We start from the raw sequence: 20051 nt of genomic DNA, 5'->3' as shown, positions 1-20051 counted from the left end.
GCATGCCATCTCTGAGCACCCATGTACTTTTCCTCTCCCAGTTGGCCTTGGTGACTGGCCTGTGCTGTCTTCCCCCCGGGTCACAGGTCAGTGCCCCTGCCGGGCAGGATTTGGGGGCCACACGTGCTCTCAGTGTCAGGACGGGTATTGGGGTGACCTGGAGCAGGAGTGCAGAGGTGAGAGTGTACTCACACAGTCCACCACCAGGGGCAAGGCTGTCCTGCAGGGGGAATAGTAGGGAAGCACTTGGGGTTTTCCTGAGGAAGAACGTAACATGCTTATTGCTGTTCCCCCCAAAACTTAAATACTCAAGAAAACAACTGTAGGGAAACAGCATTGGCAAGGCTAGGCAGGGTATACCCATAGAGAGGACACCTTGGGTGGCTCTTTCCTGTCCCCGCCTGCCAGCCCTGACACTGGCTGACCCCCCGGCCAGGCTGTAGAGGCTCTGGAGGCTTGTGCTGTTTCCCTGTGCAAAGGCTGCTGTGCAGTACAGCCTCCTCAACCAGGGTGGGTGCCAGTGCTCATGGCAGCTCTGAGCAGTGGCTCAGGCCAGGGCTAGTGTGCACCCCTATATCCATACAGGAGCATCATCATCCTTCAGCCACCTGGAGGCAAGCCTGGGGCGAGTGCCGTCTTTCCCTGCCCTGAGCCAGTCTCTCCGCTGCAGCCTGTGCCTGTGACCCACAGGGCTCCATCTCACCCGGCTGTGACCTGCACACAGGTGCCTGTCTCTGCAGAGATGGCATCTTAGGGCTGAGGTGCCAACCATGTGCCCATGCTTCCAGAGGTGGCTTCCCAGATTGCACGTCCTGCCTACTTGCTTCACCCACTGGGATCAATGGCTGGCGCTGCTCCAGCTGCAGCTGGAAGCAGTGGTGCAGGAGGTGGCTGCCCTGCCCCAGGGGATGCCTGGCCAGGGGGCCGGGGGCCGTGGTGGATGCCTGCAAGCCCTGGATGGGGTACTACAGCAGACACAGGCACTTCTGGAGACTCCCTCACCCTCTGTGGGGAACCTGCAGCAACTTACAGAGTGGATAGCTGGACTCAGACAACGGATCTGGGGTCAGCAGGGAGGGAATCCCCGGCCAGCTTCCCAAGATCAGGGATTCAGAGGGTCATAGGTTGGCCTGAGTCCTGGGTCTGGGAGTCAGGTGCATTTCCTTGAGTGAAGCAGCAGTGGGCATGTCTGGGCAGACCGATGCCTATCTCCCCACCGGCGGGAATTGACTGCATTGGCCCAGACACTGCAGGCCACAGAACAGGTTGTGGCCGACAATAGACTGTGGGTCAAGGGGCAGCGTGAACACCTGGAAACATTATCCTGGGAGCTAGACTGTGTCAAGGACTTGGCCTGGGCCAAAGGGGCCATAGGAACCCAAGGTGAGATGAAGTGGGCAAGTGGGTAGATGACAGGTGGGTCTGGGGCAGGAGGAAGGGACCAGGTGCCATTGCATGTGAATCTGGGGGACCTGTGAGGCTGACTGGCTGTTCCTGCAGGTGGAGCCCTGACCCTCTCCTATATCCACCTGTCCCAGCCCCTGCAGATGCTGGGGCCCAGGCCTCCTCAGCTGCCCTGCTTTCCCAGGAGGCCATACGCAGAACCCAGGCTGTGGTCACATTTGGACAATGAGACAGCATCCTGGGGCAGACCCAAGAGGCCCGGCGGTGGACGGAGCAGCTGCTGCGGGGGATGGGCCAGCCCACAAGGGCAGCTATGTGGGGGCTGAAACTGAAGGGGCTGGTCAGCGGGGTCTGGATGCTACACCTGCAGCTGCTGGGGCTCTCTGTCAGAACCGGAGTGGTGGGTGGGGATGTACATCACTGTTGTGGGGCGTGGTTGTCAAGGCAAGAACTGTCTTGTAGGGTACCCTGGGTGTAGGGCAGCAGGGGCTCTGGGACATGCACTCCTCCCTGGGTCCCTCATCTCACTTGCAGGAGTGCAGAGGTCGGGGACATGGGCTGACCTGTGCTCCTGCACCCTGTGGGATTCCCCCTTGCCCTGGGCCCCTGCCCACTGCCCAGTGGGCTCTGGTTGCCTCCTGCAACTCCTCCCACAGCCTAGACATAGTAATCACAGCCTTGAAGCAGCATCAGCAATTGGTACAGAGTCATGAAGGCCATGGGTGGGAGCCATGGGGCAAGTCACAGGGGACCATAGTTTGGCCACAGGGTGGCAGGAGACACATTCCACTTGTGACCCATACCTACCAGCTGCAGCAAATCCAGGCCACAGCAAGCTCCTCAGAAACTCAGGTGCAGGAGACATGGCATTGTGCAAGGGGGCCCAACCATGCAGACCATCCAGCATTTCCTCTTGGGTACATGTCTGCTTGTCATGCCTCCATTCACAGCTGAGGGCGAGGCCAGGTGGGCATCCAGGACACTGCCATGGTACCCCTTCCAGAATGATCAATACTCATAAGGGCTAACCAGGGGTCAGGTGAAAGCACTGGTGTGCTGGTAAATGTTTTTAACAACTGGCAGGAAGTCAAGGGGAATTGATTTGTAACATGTTTTCAATTTCTATGGTATAAATAATCCCACCATGACTGATTTCAATCTACCTGCTATTTAATGACCAATTTGCAAAATTCCTGAAAATGTACCAATTGACTGTTGCAAGCCTTCAGCACACCATTGGGCAGGAGGGTCAAGGATAGAGTCAGTGAGAGGCCAGGGTTAGGGGTTGTTGGGTCAGGGATCAGGGTTCAGGTCCTACCCTACTCCCCACAGATGAAGGCGCAGATGTTGCGAGTGTAGAGCTGGTGGCGTGGAGTGTGCTGGCAGTGCCCCTCCCCCAAGGTGGGGTGGCAGGTGTTGTCCCCCTGCTGGATCACATCCAAGGTTACCTCCCCGTACCAGACTCTGTGGGCCAGGAGCTGCCCAGAGCTGAAGACATCCTCCATCTGGCACAGCAGACCAGGTGAAGGACCAGGAGGCTGGAGGTGGAGGTCAGAGGGTGGGAAGGGAAGGGATACCCAACTGAGTATCTGTGCCTTTCAGAGAGGGCACAGCCAAGGCCCAGGACCAAGTGCTGGACGTTCAGGGGGCACTAGCCGAGGTGGGAAGTCACACAGGAGCTGCAGAACAAGGACTCCAGGTGGGGAAGCAGGCATTTATAGGCCTAGAGGCCAGTGTGCAGGAGGTGATACCCTACAGGAACCCCGTAGGTCTCTCATATCTCTTGTTCAATGGTTGTAGTGATTCCCATTCGCCCCTGAGATCCTTGACCCACTGTTCTTCCATGGTGCCACTGAGTACCCTGACCTTGCAAACACTCAACCTAGTTGCTTCCCTGCTGTGACCTCTCTGTGACCCCCTGACCTTTGCTCCAGGCGGCAGAGCACCTGACCCAGATGGTGTTGGCAGTGGATGTGACCCCGATCCTGGGACATCTGTCCAGTGCAGCCAAGGTCTTCAGGATGCATTTGGCCCTGAGTCAGTGGCAGGCCCAGGAGGCAGAAGAACAGGCAGCAAGGGCCACAGGCATGGCTGGGGGCCTGGGCAAGGTGAGGTAGGGAACAGTGGGTATTGAGGTCTCTGAGTCTCGGGGACTCCTCTGGAATAGTGGGAGGTGCAGTTTAGGCTGGGGCTGGGATAGGCTGGGTTAAGGCAGGGTCTCAGTTCTAAAACTCCCTGCCCCAGGAACCTCGGGCCTGGGTGGGGTAGGGTTTTATGTCCAGCTCCTCTTCTAGGAGTTGCAGGTGGCCTGGTTGGGTATGGCAGAGTTGTAGGGCGGCATGTATGGCCTGGTGGTCACGGTGCAGAATGCAGGAGAGTGGGTGGAGCGGGCACAAGCTGAGGTCCAGGAGCTGCTGAAGCAAGTGCAGAGTACTTGGAGCTGCCTGGATGGTGCGTGGCTGGGCTGTAGTGGGGGGCATCGGAGGGGGACAGGCACAGGGGTGGGGTGAGGGTCAGGGTGGAGTCCAGGTCAGGTCCAGACTCATGCAGGGATCACAGCTGGGGTCAAAATTCAGAACAGGGGTCAGGTGTTGATTAGGATCAGGGCTAGTTTAGGGCTGGGGCTGAAGTCAGGGCCAAGGTCATGAAAGGGATGAGGGCCAGGGTCAGAACCTGGTTCAGGCAGCCTGATCCCCAGGGTTGGAGCATCTCCTGGTGCAGAACGAGCAGGCACTGGGCAAGAAGGCAGCCACCCTGCGGGACCTGGAGCAGTGGGCAGCAGAGCTGCTTGAGTACATGTGACTGGGTGCCAATATCTATGCCACCTGCTGACTGCCATCTATGGATGCCAGCAAGAGGAACCCTGGGATCACCTGGGTGATTCAAAGTCATGCCAGACTGACTCAGGAATCCCCTGACCTTGAGAGACCAGAGACCTTCCTGAATGACTGATGCATGTGTGACCTCAAGATATCTGCCAGTGACCCTCTGACCTTGAGAAACCAGAAAGATCATGTAACTTTGTGAACCAATGAAGCCATCCAGTGCCCCGTCCCTGATAAACTCTTATCTCTGAGTGACCTCCTAAAATTCTTAGTCGTCTCTAGTATTGCTGAGCCCCTCAGTTTGACTATATGATTCCCAGGGTGGCCAGATACTCCTACACCAGATGGCTGGAGTAACTCCCAGTAACCCTGAAAGACCAGTAGATTGACATCCCTTCTTCTGGCTCCTCTTGTGAAGGCCAGATGATTCTCCTGAGGTAACCTCAGTTTTCTTCCCTGTCTCCCAGTCTCGGGTGCTCCCCGCCCAGCCCAGACAGACCAGCAGACTTCGTGGTCCCCGAGGTCCCAGGGGTCTGGGTGGGGCGCGCGCCTGCCGGCAGCGCGCATTCCAAGCCCGGGATCGGGCGCTCCCGGCGGGCCGGAAGGTACGGAGTGGATGAATAGCCACAAGATCGGGATTCTTTCGCAGCTGCCCGGGTCCCGTTTCATACCGGGAAACCGAGGCAGTGCTTCTGTTGCTTACTCGCTGGAATGACTAGAGGAGGCGGAGAAACAACACCCCCTCCCCCGCCAGGGCCGCTCACCGGGCAGGGCATGGCCTTTTCCCATCTCTTCCCCCATCCCCGCCCTGTCCTTTTCCTCAGCTGTCCTAAAGCTCCCTGCAGCCCTGAATAGAGGAGCACAGCGTCCCTCCGCGGTTCTCCGCCTCCTCACTGATACTGGAGCCCTGGGACAAAACCGATGAGTTGACGGTGACTTCCACGGCCCCCACCACCCCGGGGACAAAGGCTATGCTCCTTGGCTGGGTCTTCTTGTTTCCGAAAATCAGACTTCTCTCCTTTGCTCCTGCCTTGCCCCCAACTTGGTGCGCCCCCTTCCTGTTGCGGCCTAAAGCCCCAACTCCCCTAGCTCTCTCCAGCCCCTGCACAAGTCTGGGTATTAGGGCACAACAAAGATTTGCGAATGAGACGGCTGGAATCTAGTTCTTGGGTAAGGGCCGTTTTCGAAGGGCAGAGGTGGGAAGGGGGGAGGGGGCGGCCCTTTGTGCGAACTTGCACTCCTTCCCGCGATCCGCTCCGTGCTTTCCTTCCCGCCGCGCCTCCCAACTTTGCTCAAAGTCGCCGGACTCCGTGGAGGGACCGACCGACCGACCGAGGGCTGGGCTGGGAACCAGCCAAGTACTCACACGGGCAGGGTCAGCGCGGGGCCACGAAGGGAGGGGGCAGATAGGCGCAGACCCCTAGACCCTCATTCCTCCTCATCCCGGATTCCCTTCCGCTTCAGGATGGAGTGGGCCTCGGGGGCACGCAGGAGGGGCCGATGGGGACAGCCTGCACCCTGGGAGCTTCGATTGGGCCTGCTGCTGAGTGGTGAGGGGGCTTGGTGAGGGCTGGGGGTTGTTAGATGTGTGGGTGAATTCTGGGGTGGCAGCTTCTGGGGCTCATGGGAAGGGGCTGCCCGGTGGGAGCGCAGCAGAACTGGCTAACCCGCTGCCCTCAGTGCTGGCCACCGCCCTGGCCCGGGCCCCGGATGTGCCGGGCTGCTCACGGGGAAGCTGCTACCCAGCCACGGGGGACCTGCTGGTGGGTCGCGCTGACGGACTGACTGCCTCATCCACCTGCGGCCTGCGTGGACCCCAGCCCTACTGCATCGTCAGTCACCTGCAGGTTCGGATGGAGGTAGAGTGGGGAGCCTGGTCAGAGCGGGGCTGGCACTAGTTGAGGCACTAACTCTGATCGTGACCTAACTCAGGACGAGAAGAAGTGTTTCCTGTGTGACTCCCAGCGCCCCTTTTCTGCTGGAGACAACCCAAATAGCCATCGCATCCAAAACGTCGTCACCAGCTTTGCACCACAGCGCAGGGCAGCTTGGTGGCAGTCAGAGAATGGTGAGACCGTGGGTGGGGCATGGGGTGAGCAGGACTTCTTGACTGTGGCCTTGAGTCCCTGATCTCTGGCTCCTGCCCCAGGTGTCCCCGTGGTCACCATCCAGCTGGACCTGGAGGCTGAGTTCCATTTCACACACCTCATTATGACCTTCAAGGTGCCCGCATGTCTGGGACCCTGCCTGAATTGCCATGCTTGGCTCCCTATTGCCCCTGGTCAGAGCCCCAGCTCCTTGGCCTGGCCTCCCTGAGCTCCTCATCTGCTGTGTTCTGGTTGCATGGGAGGCTTCTTCATCTCTCACACCTTTGGTTGCCTTATGCCTCTAGGCCTTTGCTCATGCTCTTCTGTTGCCCCAATTCCCAATTCTCAGGCTGGGTCAGGTGCTCCCTCCCTGGACCCTATGACCCCCAAGCCTCACCGCTAAAGATGGCTACCCTCCCTGGTCATTTCCTGGCTTCTGATGGTCACCCTGACTTGTCTGTGAGCTCTCTGAGGGCAGGGCAGGGTCAGGCCAGGCTGGGCAGGGCTCTCGATAGGCCTGGCCTGGTCTTGAGTCCCGAATGCCCACTGACCAGCCATGCCCCCTACTCAGACATTTCGCCCTGCTGCTATGCTGGTGGAGCGCTCTGCTGACTTCGGCCGTACCTGGCATGTATATCGATATTTCTCCTATGATTGCGGGGCTGACTTCCCAGGAGTCCCACTGGCCCCCCCGCGGCACTGGGATGATGTGGTCTGTGAGTCCCGATACTCAGAGATTGAGCCATCCACTGAAGGCGAGGTGAGGGCTGAGAAGTGAGTGGGGAGTAGGGTGGGGGATGATAGGCCTGAGGCAGAGTCCAGTGTCTCTATGGACTCCCTCCCCTTCCAGGTCATCTACCGTGTGCTGGATCCTGCCATCCCCATCCCGGACCCCTACAGCCCACGGATCCAGAGTGAGTGCTCCACGCTTTGAGCCTGGAGCAGTCCCAGCATCCAGCTGGTGGCTATTTGGGGCCACAGTAGCTATTCTGGGTGCTTCCTAGGGCAGATGCCAAGCCCAGTTTGGCTTGGGTGGCGGTAGACAGGAGATCTCCCAAGGTGACCTTGGCAGCTGCAGCCCTTGGGTGGGCATAATGGGGCAGCAAGGCCTGGCTAGCTGGCTCACAAGCTTTCTCCCCCACTCAGACCTGCTGAAGATTACCAACCTAAGGGTGAACTTGACTCGGCTGCACACACTTGGAGACAACCTGCTTGACCCACGGCGGGAGATCCGCGAGAAGTACTATTATGCCCTCTATGAGTTGGTCGTGCGTGGCAACTGCTTCTGCTATGGACACGCCTCACAGTGTGCACCCGCCCCAGGGGCACCAGCCCATGCTGAGGGCATGGTGAGGGGCTTCAGCCAGCTAGGTTAGGGCTGTGGGCAGGGGCAGGCATGGCTGGACAGTGCTAACCGTCTGCTTGCCCACCCCACCTAGGTGCACGGGGCCTGCGTCTGCAAACACAACACTCGTGGCCTCAACTGTGAGCAGTGTCAGGATTTCTATCATGACCTGCCCTGGCATCCGGCCGAGGACGGCCTCAGTCACACCTGCAGGAGTGAGTGAGAACCTGGCCCCCAGGCCCAGAACTCTTCAGTCTAGCCATGCCCTAGGGTGGCCAGAGTAGAACCTGGAGCTGGTTGGTCAAGCCCCAAAGAGCCAGGCTGTGTCCAAAAGTTATCTAAACCTTGATGTCCCTGGGGATACCCTTAGCCCTCCTCCATGATCTACACTGGGTAAGGGCCCAGTATGATGCTGAGGCCTTGAAGTCCCTGAGACCCCACCCACAAATTCTGGCCTATGGCAGGGACCTAAGGTGGTACTAGGGCCCTCTATACCTGTCACCCTCGAGATCTTTGCCTTGCCTCCCCTGCCAGAGTGTGAGTGCCATGGGCACTCCCACAGCTGCCACTTCGACATGGCCATGTACCTGGCATCCGGCAACATGAGTGGAGGTGTGTGTGATGCATGTCAGCACAATACAGCTGGGCGCCATTGTGAGCTCTGCCGGCCTTTCTTCTATCGTGACCCAACCAAGGACTTACGGGACCCTGCTGTGTGCCGCTGTGAGGCTGGGACTGGGCATAGGGGAGGACAGGCTGAGCCTGGGGTAGGAGATGGGGAGCCAGACTGCCTCCAGGTTGCAGGGAGTTGGGGTGAGGGGCTTGGGAGAGAGCCAGACTAGGGGTCCAGGGTGGGGGGCTTAGGAGAGGACAGGGGCTGGGCCAATTGGGAGAGGGTGACCATGTACCTCCTTTCACCCCTAGCCTGTGATTGTGACCCCATGGGTACCCAAGACGGCGGTCACTGTGATTCCCATGATGACCCTGCACTGGGGCTGGTCTCAGGCCAGTGTCGCTGCAAAGAACATGTGGTGGGCCCTCGCTGCCAGCAGTGCCGTGATGGCTTCTTTGGGCTCAGTGCCAGTGACCCTCAAGGCTGCCGTCGTACGTGTCTCCTAACTCTTGTGCAGATCTTTAATTCCTGACCTCTTGCTCCTGACCCAGCTGAGCCCGAGTACTGCCACAGCTCCCCAAAGTGCTGATGAGACTCTTTCCCCATAGGGTGTCAGTGTGATGCTCGGGGCACGGTGTCTGGGGGCACCACTTGCGACCCTAGCAGTGGAACCTGTTTCTGCAAGCGTCTGGTGACTGGACGTGGCTGCGACCGCTGCCTGGTTCGACTGGAGGGGGCTAGGGTCCTGGGGTTCTGGACTTGTTCTCAGAGAACAGGGCTTGGGAACCATGTCCATGCCCCAATGGATGGGTGCTCAGGGCTTAGAGAGGACTCAGGTCTGGGAGGCCAAGTTACCAAGGGGTGCTAGAGGCTGAGAGCCATTGTTTGGGTTCTTGCTGGGTGGCAGGGGGTCTGTTTCTGGCCCCCAGCAACTCCCTCTTCCCCAGCCTGGCCACTGGGGCCTGAGCCACGACTTGCTTGGCTGCCGCCCGTGTGACTGCGATGTAGGTGGTGCCTTGGATCCCCAGTGAGTGAGACATAAGGGGCCTGGGAAGGGGCGGAGTAAGAACCTGGGTGGGGCAGGGTGCTCTTCCTGAGTAACCGCGGCACCCCCCAGGTGCGACGAGGCCACGGGTCAGTGCCGCTGTCGTCAGCACATGGTCGGGCGACGCTGTGAGCAGGTGCAACCGGGTTACTTCCGGCCCTTCCTAGACCACCTTACTTGGGAGGCGGAGGACTCCAGAGGGCAGGTGGGGCAGGGTCTCGGCAGTGGGCAGGGCATGGGCGGGACTGTGGCAGGAGAGGCGGGGGTTATGGACAGTACCTTGTCGGAGTGGAGGGGCGTGTGTGTGTGTGTGTGTGTGTGTGTGTGTGTGTGTGTGTGTGTGTGTGTGTGTGTCCGGCTTTGGGCGGGGCCTCGGCGGCAGAGCTGAGGTTTGGGGGAGGTACCGTGGCTAAAGGGGCGGAGCCTCGCTTGAGCCACCACCCTGGCTGGCCTCGACTCCTAGATGCTGGAAGTGGTGGAGCGTGTGGCAACCGTAGGGAGTACTCCGTCCTGGACCGGGCCAGGCTTCGTGCGACTTCGGGAAGGCCAGGTGCTTGAGTTTCTGGTGTCCTCTGTGCCACGGGCCATGGACTACGACCTGCTGCTACGCTTGGAACCTCAGGTCAGATCCTGTGAAACTTGACCCTGAGCTCAACCTCTGTGTGTGGGGGGCGCCTCCTACATCATCCTGTCCCCCCAGGTCCCTGAACAGTGGGCAGAGATGGAACTGACGGTGCGGCGCCCAGGGCCTGTGTCTGCTCTCAGTCCGTGCGGGCATGTGCTCCCCGAAGACGACCGCATCCGAGGGACTCTGCGACCAGACAGCAGGTAAGGGCACTGATAGTAGCACCCACAATGGTGGGGGTTGTGGGGCCAGCCCTAATTTCCCTGCAGGGCACCTAGAAGAGCCCACTACCAGCCAGACATCACACACGTACAAGTGTCTCCTCCTGAGTACTGCTTGCCTTGTGCTGTTGGTCGTGGTGCTAGGACAGAGAAAGGAAGTAGACATAAAGAGGCCTGATCTCTTGGTCTAAGGTCCAGAGGCCAAGCCAGGAATTAATGGAAAACCATCCAGCATCACTGTAGGCAGTGCCCACAGGGGAGCACAGTGGAGGAGTGGGCAAGGGCCAGACCGCGTGGGGCCCTGTCAGTCAAGCCTGGAGCTTGGATTTTTTCTTTAGTGGGCCAGGGTGTGAGAGGGGTACATCAGAGCACCCTGAGCAGGGATGTAACTGGTCTGATTGATGTTTTATTACATTTTGTGTAGTATTTGCTTTCTGTATTTTTTTTTCATCATTTTTAAAAATAGTATTTTATTGAGTTTTTGGTGAAAGTTTACACAGCAAGTTAGGTTCCCATTTGACAATTTCCACACAAATTGTTCGGAGACATTAGTTACATTTATCACAATGTGTCAACATGCTCTTTTTGTGTGTGTTCCGTTTGTTCTCTTTCCAGTACTCTGGTTTTCCTGCCCCCTTACCTTCTCATCCTTGCTTTTGAGTAATTGTTGACCTTTTGTTCTCACACTGATGGTTTTTAAGTAGAGCACCAATCTTATGGGTAATATCGTAATATGCTAAAAGGTGATCTCAGGGGATAGACTTGGTTCTAGGTTTAAAGAGTGACTCAGGGCAATAGTTTCAGGGAGTCTTCTGTTCTCTACTGTTCCAGTTTGTCTGGCTTTTTTTTTTTTTTTTTTAAATAAGAATTTGAGTTCTGCTCCAAATTTTTCTCCCATTCTATCCGGAACCATCTGTTGTGACCCCACTCAGAAAGGTCAGTGGTGGTAGCTGGGCACTATCTAGTTCTTCTGGTCTCAGGGTAGATGAGGTTTGTGGCTTGTGTAGACTTGTTTCTTCTCTGAGCTTTTGGCTACCTTCTAACTGTTCTGTTTCTGGCAAGTAGAGAACAGTAGTTGTGTCATAGATGGCCACTGGAAAGCTTATCAGACCCCAGACACTACTCACTTCACTAGGATGCAGATCATGATTTTTGTGAACTATGTTATGCCAGTTGACTGAGTTGTTCCATGAGACTATGGTCCTAAGCTTTCAAACCCAGAAAACCAATCATGGAAGGTGTTTGTTTATATCTGTGGAGTATCCTTATTTGTGTCTTCAATGCATATATGTGCCTGCACCAATGTATTTGTGTTTACATGTACATATAGATTTCTATCTGTTCTCATTTATGTACATACCTGTACCTACCCATATGTCAATATGCCTATACCCATCCATGTGTGCTCACACACGTTTTTACTTTGTTTGTGCTGTGATCACTACATCCATATTTGGTGCCACTTTTCTCCTCACCAAAACAAATAAATAACTAAAACGTAATTTCCCCTCCCTGCTCCTGTCCGTAGTAACCACCAATGAACACTGGTGTCTCTATATATCTATTCTTATCTTCATATAAAAAAGGGATCATATGGTTGACTTATTTAACTTAGCAGTATGCCCTCTAGGACCATCCATGTTATAATATGATTCATGAACTCATCATTGTTCTTTATGGTGGTGTAGTATTCCATTGTATTTATGCACGACCATTTGCTTATCCATTCATCCGTTGATGGGCACTTCAATTGCTTCCATTTATTTGCTATTGTAAATAAAACAGCAATGAACGTAGGTGTGCATATGTCTGTTCGTGTCATTATTTTTAGGTCTCTAGGGTATAATGTGACTATGAGTTAGAACTGACTCAACGGCAACGGGTTAGGGTGTATGCCTGTGGGAGAAAGATGCGGCAGTCTGTTCCTGTAAAGATTTACAGCCTTGGAAGCCCTATGGGGCAGTTCTATTCTATCCTGTAGGGTCACTATGAGTTAGAATCAACTCAACGGCAACAGGTTTGGTTTTTGGTTTAGGGTCTAAACCTGGGAGTGGGATTGCTGGATCATAGGGTACTTCCATTTCTATTTTTTTGAGAAAGTGCCATACCATTTTCCACAGTAGTTGTACCATTTTACAGTCCCACCAGCAATGAATAAGGGTTCCAGTCTCCCCACATCCTCACCAACATTTGTTGTTATCGGTTGTTTTTTTTTTTTTGTCAGTGCCATTTTAGCTAGGGTCAGATGGTACCTCACTGTAATTTTGATTTGCGTCTCTCTAATGGCTAATGATTGTGAACATCTTTTTATATGTTTGTTGCTTTCTCGGATATCCTCTTTGGTGAAGGTTCTGTTTATGTCCCTTGCCCATTTTGTGATTGGGTTGTTCGTCTTTTTGTTGTTAGTTGTTGCAGTTTTCTATAGATTTTAGACATTAGACCCTTATCAGATGTTTCTGAATATTTTTTCCCAGTCTGTAGGTTGTCTATTTACTCTCTCAATAGTCTTGATGAGCATACATTTTTAATTTTTATGAGGTTCCATCTATTTTGTCTTCTATTCGTGCATTTGTTGTTATGTTTATTATCCTATTTTTGCAAAAGATTAGGTCCCATTGTTTTTTCCCTATATTTTCTTCCAGGAATTTTATCATTTCAGGTTTGACATTTAGGTCTTTGGTCCATTTTGAGTTAGATTTTGTGTATGGTGTGAGGTATGGGTCTTGTTTCATTTTTCTGCAGGTGAATACCCAGTTTTGCCAGCACCATTTATTAAAGAGACTGTTTCTGCCCCACTGAATGGACTTTGACCCCTTGTTGAAGTCAGTTGTCCATAGATGGCTGGGTTTAATTCTGAATTCTCAATTTTATTCTATTGGTCTACGTGTCCATCATTGAACCAATACCAGACTGTTTTGATTACAATGACTATATAATATGTTTTGATGTCAGGGAGTGTGAGGCCTCCTGCTTTGTTTCTTTGATGTTGCTTTGGCTGTTCAGGTTTCTTTCCTTTCCATATGAAGTTGGTCATTACTTTTTCCGTTTCAGTAAAGAATGTTGTTGGGATTTGTATTGGGATTGCATTGTATCTAGAGATCGCTTTAGGTAGAATTGACATTTTCACTGTATTAAGTCAATCCTTGAGCACAGGATGTTTTTCCATTTCTGTAGCTCTTCTTTAGTTTCCTGTGGTAGTGTTTTATAATTTTCATTGTATAGGTCTTTTATGTTTTCATCACTTTTTATCATGTAAATATTTAAACATACACAGAAGCAGAGAGAATAGCATAATGAACCTGACTTTAGCCATTTATAGACATTTTGTCAACTGTGACTTATGTTTCACAAAGATCCCTCTAGCTGATGAATGGAGAATAGACTTAAAGGGGGCCAGAGTAGAAGCCAGAAGATCTGCTAGAGGCTGTTGAGTTGGCAGGTGAGGGTGGGTCGGACAGATGCATAATGGTGGAGATGGTGAGAAGAGGAAAGGTTCTAGAGGATTCTGGTGAAGGGCAGGACTGGTGTCTTAGACATGTGGGGAAAGGAGAGAAGGTGGAAAAGAGACTCCAGAGTTTTTGGCCTGACCATCTGGATGTGGGTGGGGCCCTTTACTGAGATGGGGACATGAGAGGAGCAGTTCTGAGATGATTAGACATTCAGGGGGAGAAGGCCAGTGGGTAGTTAGATTTCTGTGTCTAGAACTACTGGGAGGGGTCAAGTTGGAGATATACATTTGGGATTCATCACTAAAGTGGTAGGTCTGGATGAAATGGCCAGAGAAAGGAAAGAGGACCAGAACCTAGTCTGGGGCACTCCAGTGTTAGAGTTCAGTAGAAAAGGAGGATCTAAGGGGAAAAACAGGGGTATGGGTGAGGTCCCAGAAACTAAGAGAAAAGAGCATCTCAAGAAGGAAGACACACTGATTTCATTACATGCTGCTGAATGCTGCAGTCAGATTAAGAATAGAGAAGTGGCCACTGGGTTTGGCTACATGGTGGTTGTTGGTGACCTTGGCGCAGTCTATCTGTATAGCATGACGGGACAGAGGCCTTGCTAGAGTGGGAGGCTGGAGAGTGGTGCAGTATCAGTGAAGAGGAGCCGACATTGTAGGTGGGGTCGGAGTAAGCATGAAGTGGTTGTTGAGCAGAAATATCAAGTATTTGTCTCAAGGAAATGCTGTGAGTTTGCCAGGTTGTATGGAGTGTTTCCAGCAAGACTGGTCTGCAAAGGTGTTTGATTCCAACGAACAACATTTATGGAAGTCTTCCATACAAGATGCTCAGTAGAGCTGCCCAGCTGTCTGTTGGCCCAGCTCAGCCCAGCCCTAGTCTCTGCTGTGGCCCATGTTTTGGGAGGTGGGCATGGAGTGGAAGAGGCCCAGGATGATGTGTTCAGGGACCCTGAATGACCACCCTATACCTTCCCCTGCTTCCTCCCAGGTACATTGTGCTTCCCAGACCTGTCTGCCTTGAGCCTGGCATCTCCTATACACCACGTCTGAAGCTTGTGCGAGTAGGGGGAGGCACCCAGCCTGGGACCCCCTACTCTGGACCCGGCCTGCTCATTGACTCGGTGAACTATCTCCTTTCCCCAATAGCAACCAAGGTGGCAGGGCCTGGGGGGTGGGGCCTGTGATGGTAACTGGGTAGGAGGGGTCTGTGACAGAAGGGGCAGATCCATAGCAGTGCTAAGGTAAGTGCTGTGGCAGTGCCAATGTGTTCCTAGGTCTTAACCTCATTCTTCCTTGCTCATCCCTCCAGCTGGTGCTGCTACCCCGTGTCCTGGTGCTGGAGATGTTTAGTGGAGGTGATGCTGCTGCCCTGGAGCGCCATGCCACCTTTGAGCACTACCGCTGCCATGAGGAGGGCCTGGCACCCAGCAAGACTCCCCCCTCTGAAGCCTGTGCTCCTCTCCTCATCAGTGCATCTACTCTGCTCTACAACGGTGCCCTGCGTGAGTGCTTATGGTGTGGGTAGGTGGGGTAGTGTTGGAGCCCCAGCCTGACTTGGCCCTCCTTCCCACAGCCTGTCAGTGTGACCCCCAGGGCTCACTGAGTTCTGAGTGCAGCCCCCATGGTGGTCAGTGCCTGTGCAAACCTGGAGTGGTTGGGCGCCGCTGTGACCTCTGCGCCCCTGGCTACTATGGCTTTGGTCCCACAGGCTGTCGAGGTACCTGCCTGCATTGCCCCTTCTCCCCCGCCTATTCTTCTCTCTCCTCACTGCTTTTCTCCCTCTTCCTCCCTGCCTTTAACCTACCTTGGACACCATACTCTCATTCCTGAGTCACTTGTAGTTCCATTCCCTGACCTTCCCAACCTGATCCCACCCAGCCAGCCCTCAAACCACCTCCCCAGACTCAGCCTCTGCCCTGTCCCCAGCCTGCCAGTGTAGCCCTGAGGGGGCGCTCAGCAGCTTGTGCGAGGGGACCAGTGGGCAATGCCCCTGCCGAACTGGTGCCTTTGGGCTTCGCTGCGACCGCTGCCGGCGTGGCCAGTGGGGTTTCCCTACATGCCGGCCATGTGTCTGTAACGGGCATGCAGACGAATGTGACACCCATACAGGCGCTTGCCTGAGCTGCCGCGATCACACGGGGGGTGAGCACTGTGACAGGTGAGCCTAGAGCAGCTACGAGTGGGTTGGTGGGTGGGCAGGCTGCTCCGGGATGACACATCTCTTCCCGCCCCTCCCTGAAGGTGCATTGCTGGCTTCCATGGGGACCCACGGCTGCCATACGGGGGCCATTGTCGGCCCTGCCCCTGCCCTGAAGGCCCTGGGAGCCAGCGGCACTTTGCCACTTCTTGCCACCAGGATGGGTACTCCCAGCAGATTGTGTGTCACTGCTGGGCAGGCTACACAGGTGAGGGGGTAGAACAGAGCTATGGGATCAGGGTGGGGCAGCTGGGCTGAGCACTCACTCCTTCCCCCTGACTGTGGGCAGGGCCGCGGTGTGATGCTTGTGCCCCTGGGCACTTTGGGGACCCATCAAGGCCAGGTGGCCAATGCCAACCGTGTGAGTGTAGTGGGAACATTGACCCCATGGACCCTGATGCCTGTGACCCCCACACGGGGCAATGCCTGCGCTGCTTACACAACACGGAGGGGCCACACTGTGCCCACTGCAAGCCCGGCTTCCATGGACAGGCGGCCCAACAGAGCTGTCATCGTGAGTGTGGGCATGGGAGGGACTGGCTGGGGTGGGGATCTGCTGCTTGGGCTCCCCTTGACTAGTTTGCTCATCTTGGCTGGCATAGGCTGCACCTGCAACCAGCTGGGTACAGATCCCCAGCAGTGCCCGACCACCAACTGGTGCCACTGTGACCCGAGCAGTGGGCAGTGCCCGTGCCTCCCCAATGTCCAGGGCCTGAGCTGTGACCGCTGTGCCCCCAACTTCTGGAACCTCACCAGTGGTTGTGGCTGCCAGCCCTGTGCCTGTCATCCAAGCTGGGCCACAGGCTCCACCTGCAATGAGGTATGAAACCCTCCTGGTGCATTCCTGGGTGGGTGGGACCAGCTGTCAGCCTCAGGTCTCCAGGACTCAGCCTGACAGAGGCTCTGACCGTTGCCCTGTTCTCATCCATCCTAGTTCACAGGGCAGTGCCACTGCCGTGCTGGGTTCGGTGGGCGGACCTGCTCTGAGTGCCAGGAGCTCCACTGGGGAGACCCTGAGTTGCAGTGCCGTGGTAAGGGAGTCAGCAGGGGCTGTGGTGGATGGGGGACTTTCCAGGATGCGCCACTGGAGCTCTAAGTGAGGTTTGCCCTCCCCTGCAGCCTGTGATTGTGACCCTCATGGAATAGACTCGCCTCAGTGTCACCGCTCCACGGGCCACTGCAGTTGCCGCCCGGGTGTCTCTGGCGTGCGCTGTGACCAGTGTGCCCGTGGCTTCTCAGGTGTCTTCCCTGCCTGCCACCCCTGCCATGCATGCTTTGGGGACTGGGACCGTGTGGTACAGGACTTAGCTATCCGTACACGGCGCCTAGAGCAGCGGGCGCGGGAGCTGCAGCAGACGGGTGTGCTGGGCGCCTTTGAGAGCAGCTTCTGGAACATACAGGAGAAGCTGCGCACCGTGCAGGGCATTGTGGGTGCCCGGAACACTTCAGCTGCCTCCACTGCACAGCTTGTGGAAGCCACAGAGGAGCTGCGGTGCGCATGGGTCTGAGGATATGTGGTGGGATGGGGCAGAGGCCCGAATGACCAGGGCTGAAGCGTGTCTAAATAATGCCCCCCCACCACCATTGGTGCAGGCGTGAAATTGGGGAGGCCACTGAACACCTGACCCAACTAGAGGCAGAACTGACAGATGTGCAGGATGAGAACTTCAATGCCAACCATGCACTAAGTGGGCTGGAGCGGGACGGGCTTGCACTTAATCTCACGCTGCGGCAGCTCAGCCAGCATCTGGATCTGCTCAAACATTCAAACTTCCTGGGTAAGTTGTTGGCCAGCTAGGCAGGTAGACCAGGGTTGATCTCCAGCTGACTGCCTGCCTCTGCCCAATTTAGGTGCCTATGACAGCATCTACCATGCCCACAGCCGGTCTGCAGAGGCAGAACGTCGTGCCAACACCTCGGCCCTGGCAGTGCCCAGCCCTGTGAGCAACTCAGCAGGCACTCGGCAGCAGGCAGAGGTGCTGATGGGTGCCCAGAGGGCAAACTTCAACCGCAAACATGCAGCCAACCAGCGGGCACTGGGCGAGCTCTATGCCCGTACCAACGCCCTGAGCCTGACAGGCCTAAATGAACTGGTGAGGTGCAGGTCTAGGGTGGGACAGGTGGGCGTGGCTGTTCATTCCACAGAGCCCTTACTTACTCTGTGCCTGCTAGGTGTGTGGGGCCCCAGGGGATGCACCCTGCTCTACAAGCCCTTGCGGGGGTGCCGGCTGTCGGGATGAGGATGGGCAACCCCGCTGTGGGGGCCTCAGCTGCAACGGCGCAGCAGCCATGGCGGACCTGGCGCTGGGCCGGGCCCGGCACACGCAGGCAGAACTACAGCGGGCACTGGCAGAAAGTGGTGGCATCCTCAGCCAGGTGGCTGAGACCCGTCGGCAGGCTGGTGAGGCACAGCAGCAGGCCCAGGCGGCCCGAGACAAGGCTAATGCTACCCGAGGACGGGTGGAACAGGCCAACCAGGAGCTGCGGGAACTTATCCAGAGCGTCAAGGACTTCCTTAACCGTGAGCCCCCCATGCGGCCCAGGCCATGTGCTTATTTCCCTTGTGTTTCTGTCTCTCTCTCTCTGGGTCCACACTTGGGCCTCAGGACCTGTACTGGACCTGTGCTTATGACCCTATGTCTGGTCCCTGAACCCTTGCCCATGTATGGTCCCCAAGTCTATGTCTCTGAGTTTGTGCCCCATAGTACCCATCCCGGTGTTTACATCCCTATGTGTACTGGCAAACCCATGTTCCATGTACGGTCCCTGCATCGACACCCCACGATTCTGTCCCCGTGCTTATGCTGGAGATTCTGTATCCCTAAAAGCTTTTGCCTGTGTTACCATAGAGGAGGGGGCTGATCCTGACAGCATTGAAATGGTGGCGACACGGGTGCTCGAGCTCTCCATCCCAGCCTCACCTGAGCAGATCCAGCACCTGGCAGGCGAAATTGCAGAGCGAGTCCGAAGCCTGGCAGATGTGGACATGATCCTGGCACGTACTGTGGGAGATGTGCGACGGGCTGAGCAGCTCCTGCAGGATGCACGCCGAGCACGGTCTGACCTCATTCTTGCCCCCATCCCTGACACCTGGTCCTGATACCTGCAGCCCCTGATTTCCTCTCTCTCCCAGGACCCGGGCTGAAGGTGAGAAACAGAAGGCAGAGACAGTGCAGGCAGCGCTGGAGGAGGCCCGGAGGGCACAGGGTGCTGCCCAGGGTGCCATACGGGGAGCAGCAGTTGACATACGGGACACAGAGCAGACCCTGCACCAGGTGTGGTCTCCCTGGGATATCAGTTGGGCCAGGTTATGAGCATGCTCTATGGATCTGTTTAACCCTGGGCCCACCCATGGCAGGTACAGGAAAGGATGGCAGGTACAGAGCAGGCACTGGGCTCTGCAGGCAAGCGGGCTCGCCAACTGAATGCTCTCCTGGAGGCTCTGAAACTGAAACGGGCAGGGAATAGCCTGGCAGCCTCTCAGGCTGAAGAAACAGCAGGCAGTGCCCAGAGTCGCGCCCAGGAGGCTGAGCAGGTGGGTTGGGGCAGAGCCAGCTGGAAGACCTGGTGGGTGGAGGCTGGGCCACCATCCTGACCCTATCTTCTGCATCCACAGTTGCTACAAGGCCCACTGGGCGATCGGTACCAGAGGGTGAGGGAGCTGGCTGAGCGCAAGGCCCAGGGCGTGCTGGCTGCGCAGGCGCGGGCAGAGCAACTGCGGGATGAGGCTCGAGGTCTGCTGCAGGCTGCTCAGGACAAGCTGCAGCGGCTGCAGGGTGAGGAGCAGGGCAGGTGGGCATCCGAGATCTGGGGCTATGGGAGTGGGACCCCTCTGCTAAGACCTGCCTCTCTTAGAGCTGGAGGGCACCTATGAGGAGAATGAGCGGGCGCTGGAGGGCAAGGCAGCCCAGCTGGACGGGCTGGAGGCCAGGATGCGTAGCGTGCTTCAAGCCATCAATCTGCAGGTCCAGATCTACAACACCTGCCAGTGACCCCTGCCCAGGGTCTACCTTAGTACCCTGCCCCGCATGCGAGACTGTGCCTATGCATGGAAGAGTTCCCGGCCCCCCAATAAACCGGTGTGAACCCCCACTGTGTTGTCCCGACTCTGATTTGGCACGGGCGGGGTCTTTGGGAGGAACTTCGGGTATGTCCCTGGCCCGGCCCAGGCAGGGCGGAGCTCCGCCCCTCCTCTCGGGCCCGCCCCGGAGCTGCCGGGAGCTGCGTGCACCGTT

At 56.2% G+C, this 20051-nt stretch overlaps 1 protein-coding gene across 1 annotated transcript; it reads left to right on the top strand.

The window, feature by feature from the left end:
- Window positions 1–5694: 5694 nt before the first annotated feature.
- Window positions 5695–19908, top strand: LAMB2 (laminin subunit beta 2). The gene is made up of 32 exons (XM_004368518.1): window positions 5695–5779; window positions 5910–6076; window positions 6162–6297; window positions 6379–6452; window positions 6888–7076; window positions 7167–7230; window positions 7463–7665; window positions 7756–7876; window positions 8196–8384; window positions 8586–8765; window positions 8883–8995; window positions 9222–9301; window positions 9392–9524; window positions 9783–9941; window positions 10020–10147; window positions 14608–14740; window positions 14929–15121; window positions 15193–15336; window positions 15546–15777; window positions 15861–16024; window positions 16106–16330; window positions 16419–16636; window positions 16751–16847; window positions 16936–17308; window positions 17410–17594; window positions 17668–17909; window positions 17989–18337; window positions 18666–18873; window positions 18950–19091; window positions 19175–19351; window positions 19433–19592; window positions 19672–19908. Exons 1-32 carry the CDS (start codon window positions 5695–5697, stop codon window positions 19806–19808), a joined length of 5400 nt encoding a protein of 1799 aa, XP_004368575.1. The 3' UTR covers window positions 19809–19908.
- Window positions 19909–20051: the final 143 nt, after the last annotated feature.

Source organism: Trichechus manatus, unplaced genomic scaffold (assembly GCF_000243295.1).
Source record: "Trichechus manatus latirostris isolate Lorelei unplaced genomic scaffold, TriManLat1.0 scaffold00001, whole genome shotgun sequence".
NCBI lineage: Eukaryota > Metazoa > Chordata > Mammalia > Sirenia > Trichechidae > Trichechus > Trichechus manatus.
This window is presented reverse-complemented; position numbering and strand designations above follow the sequence as displayed.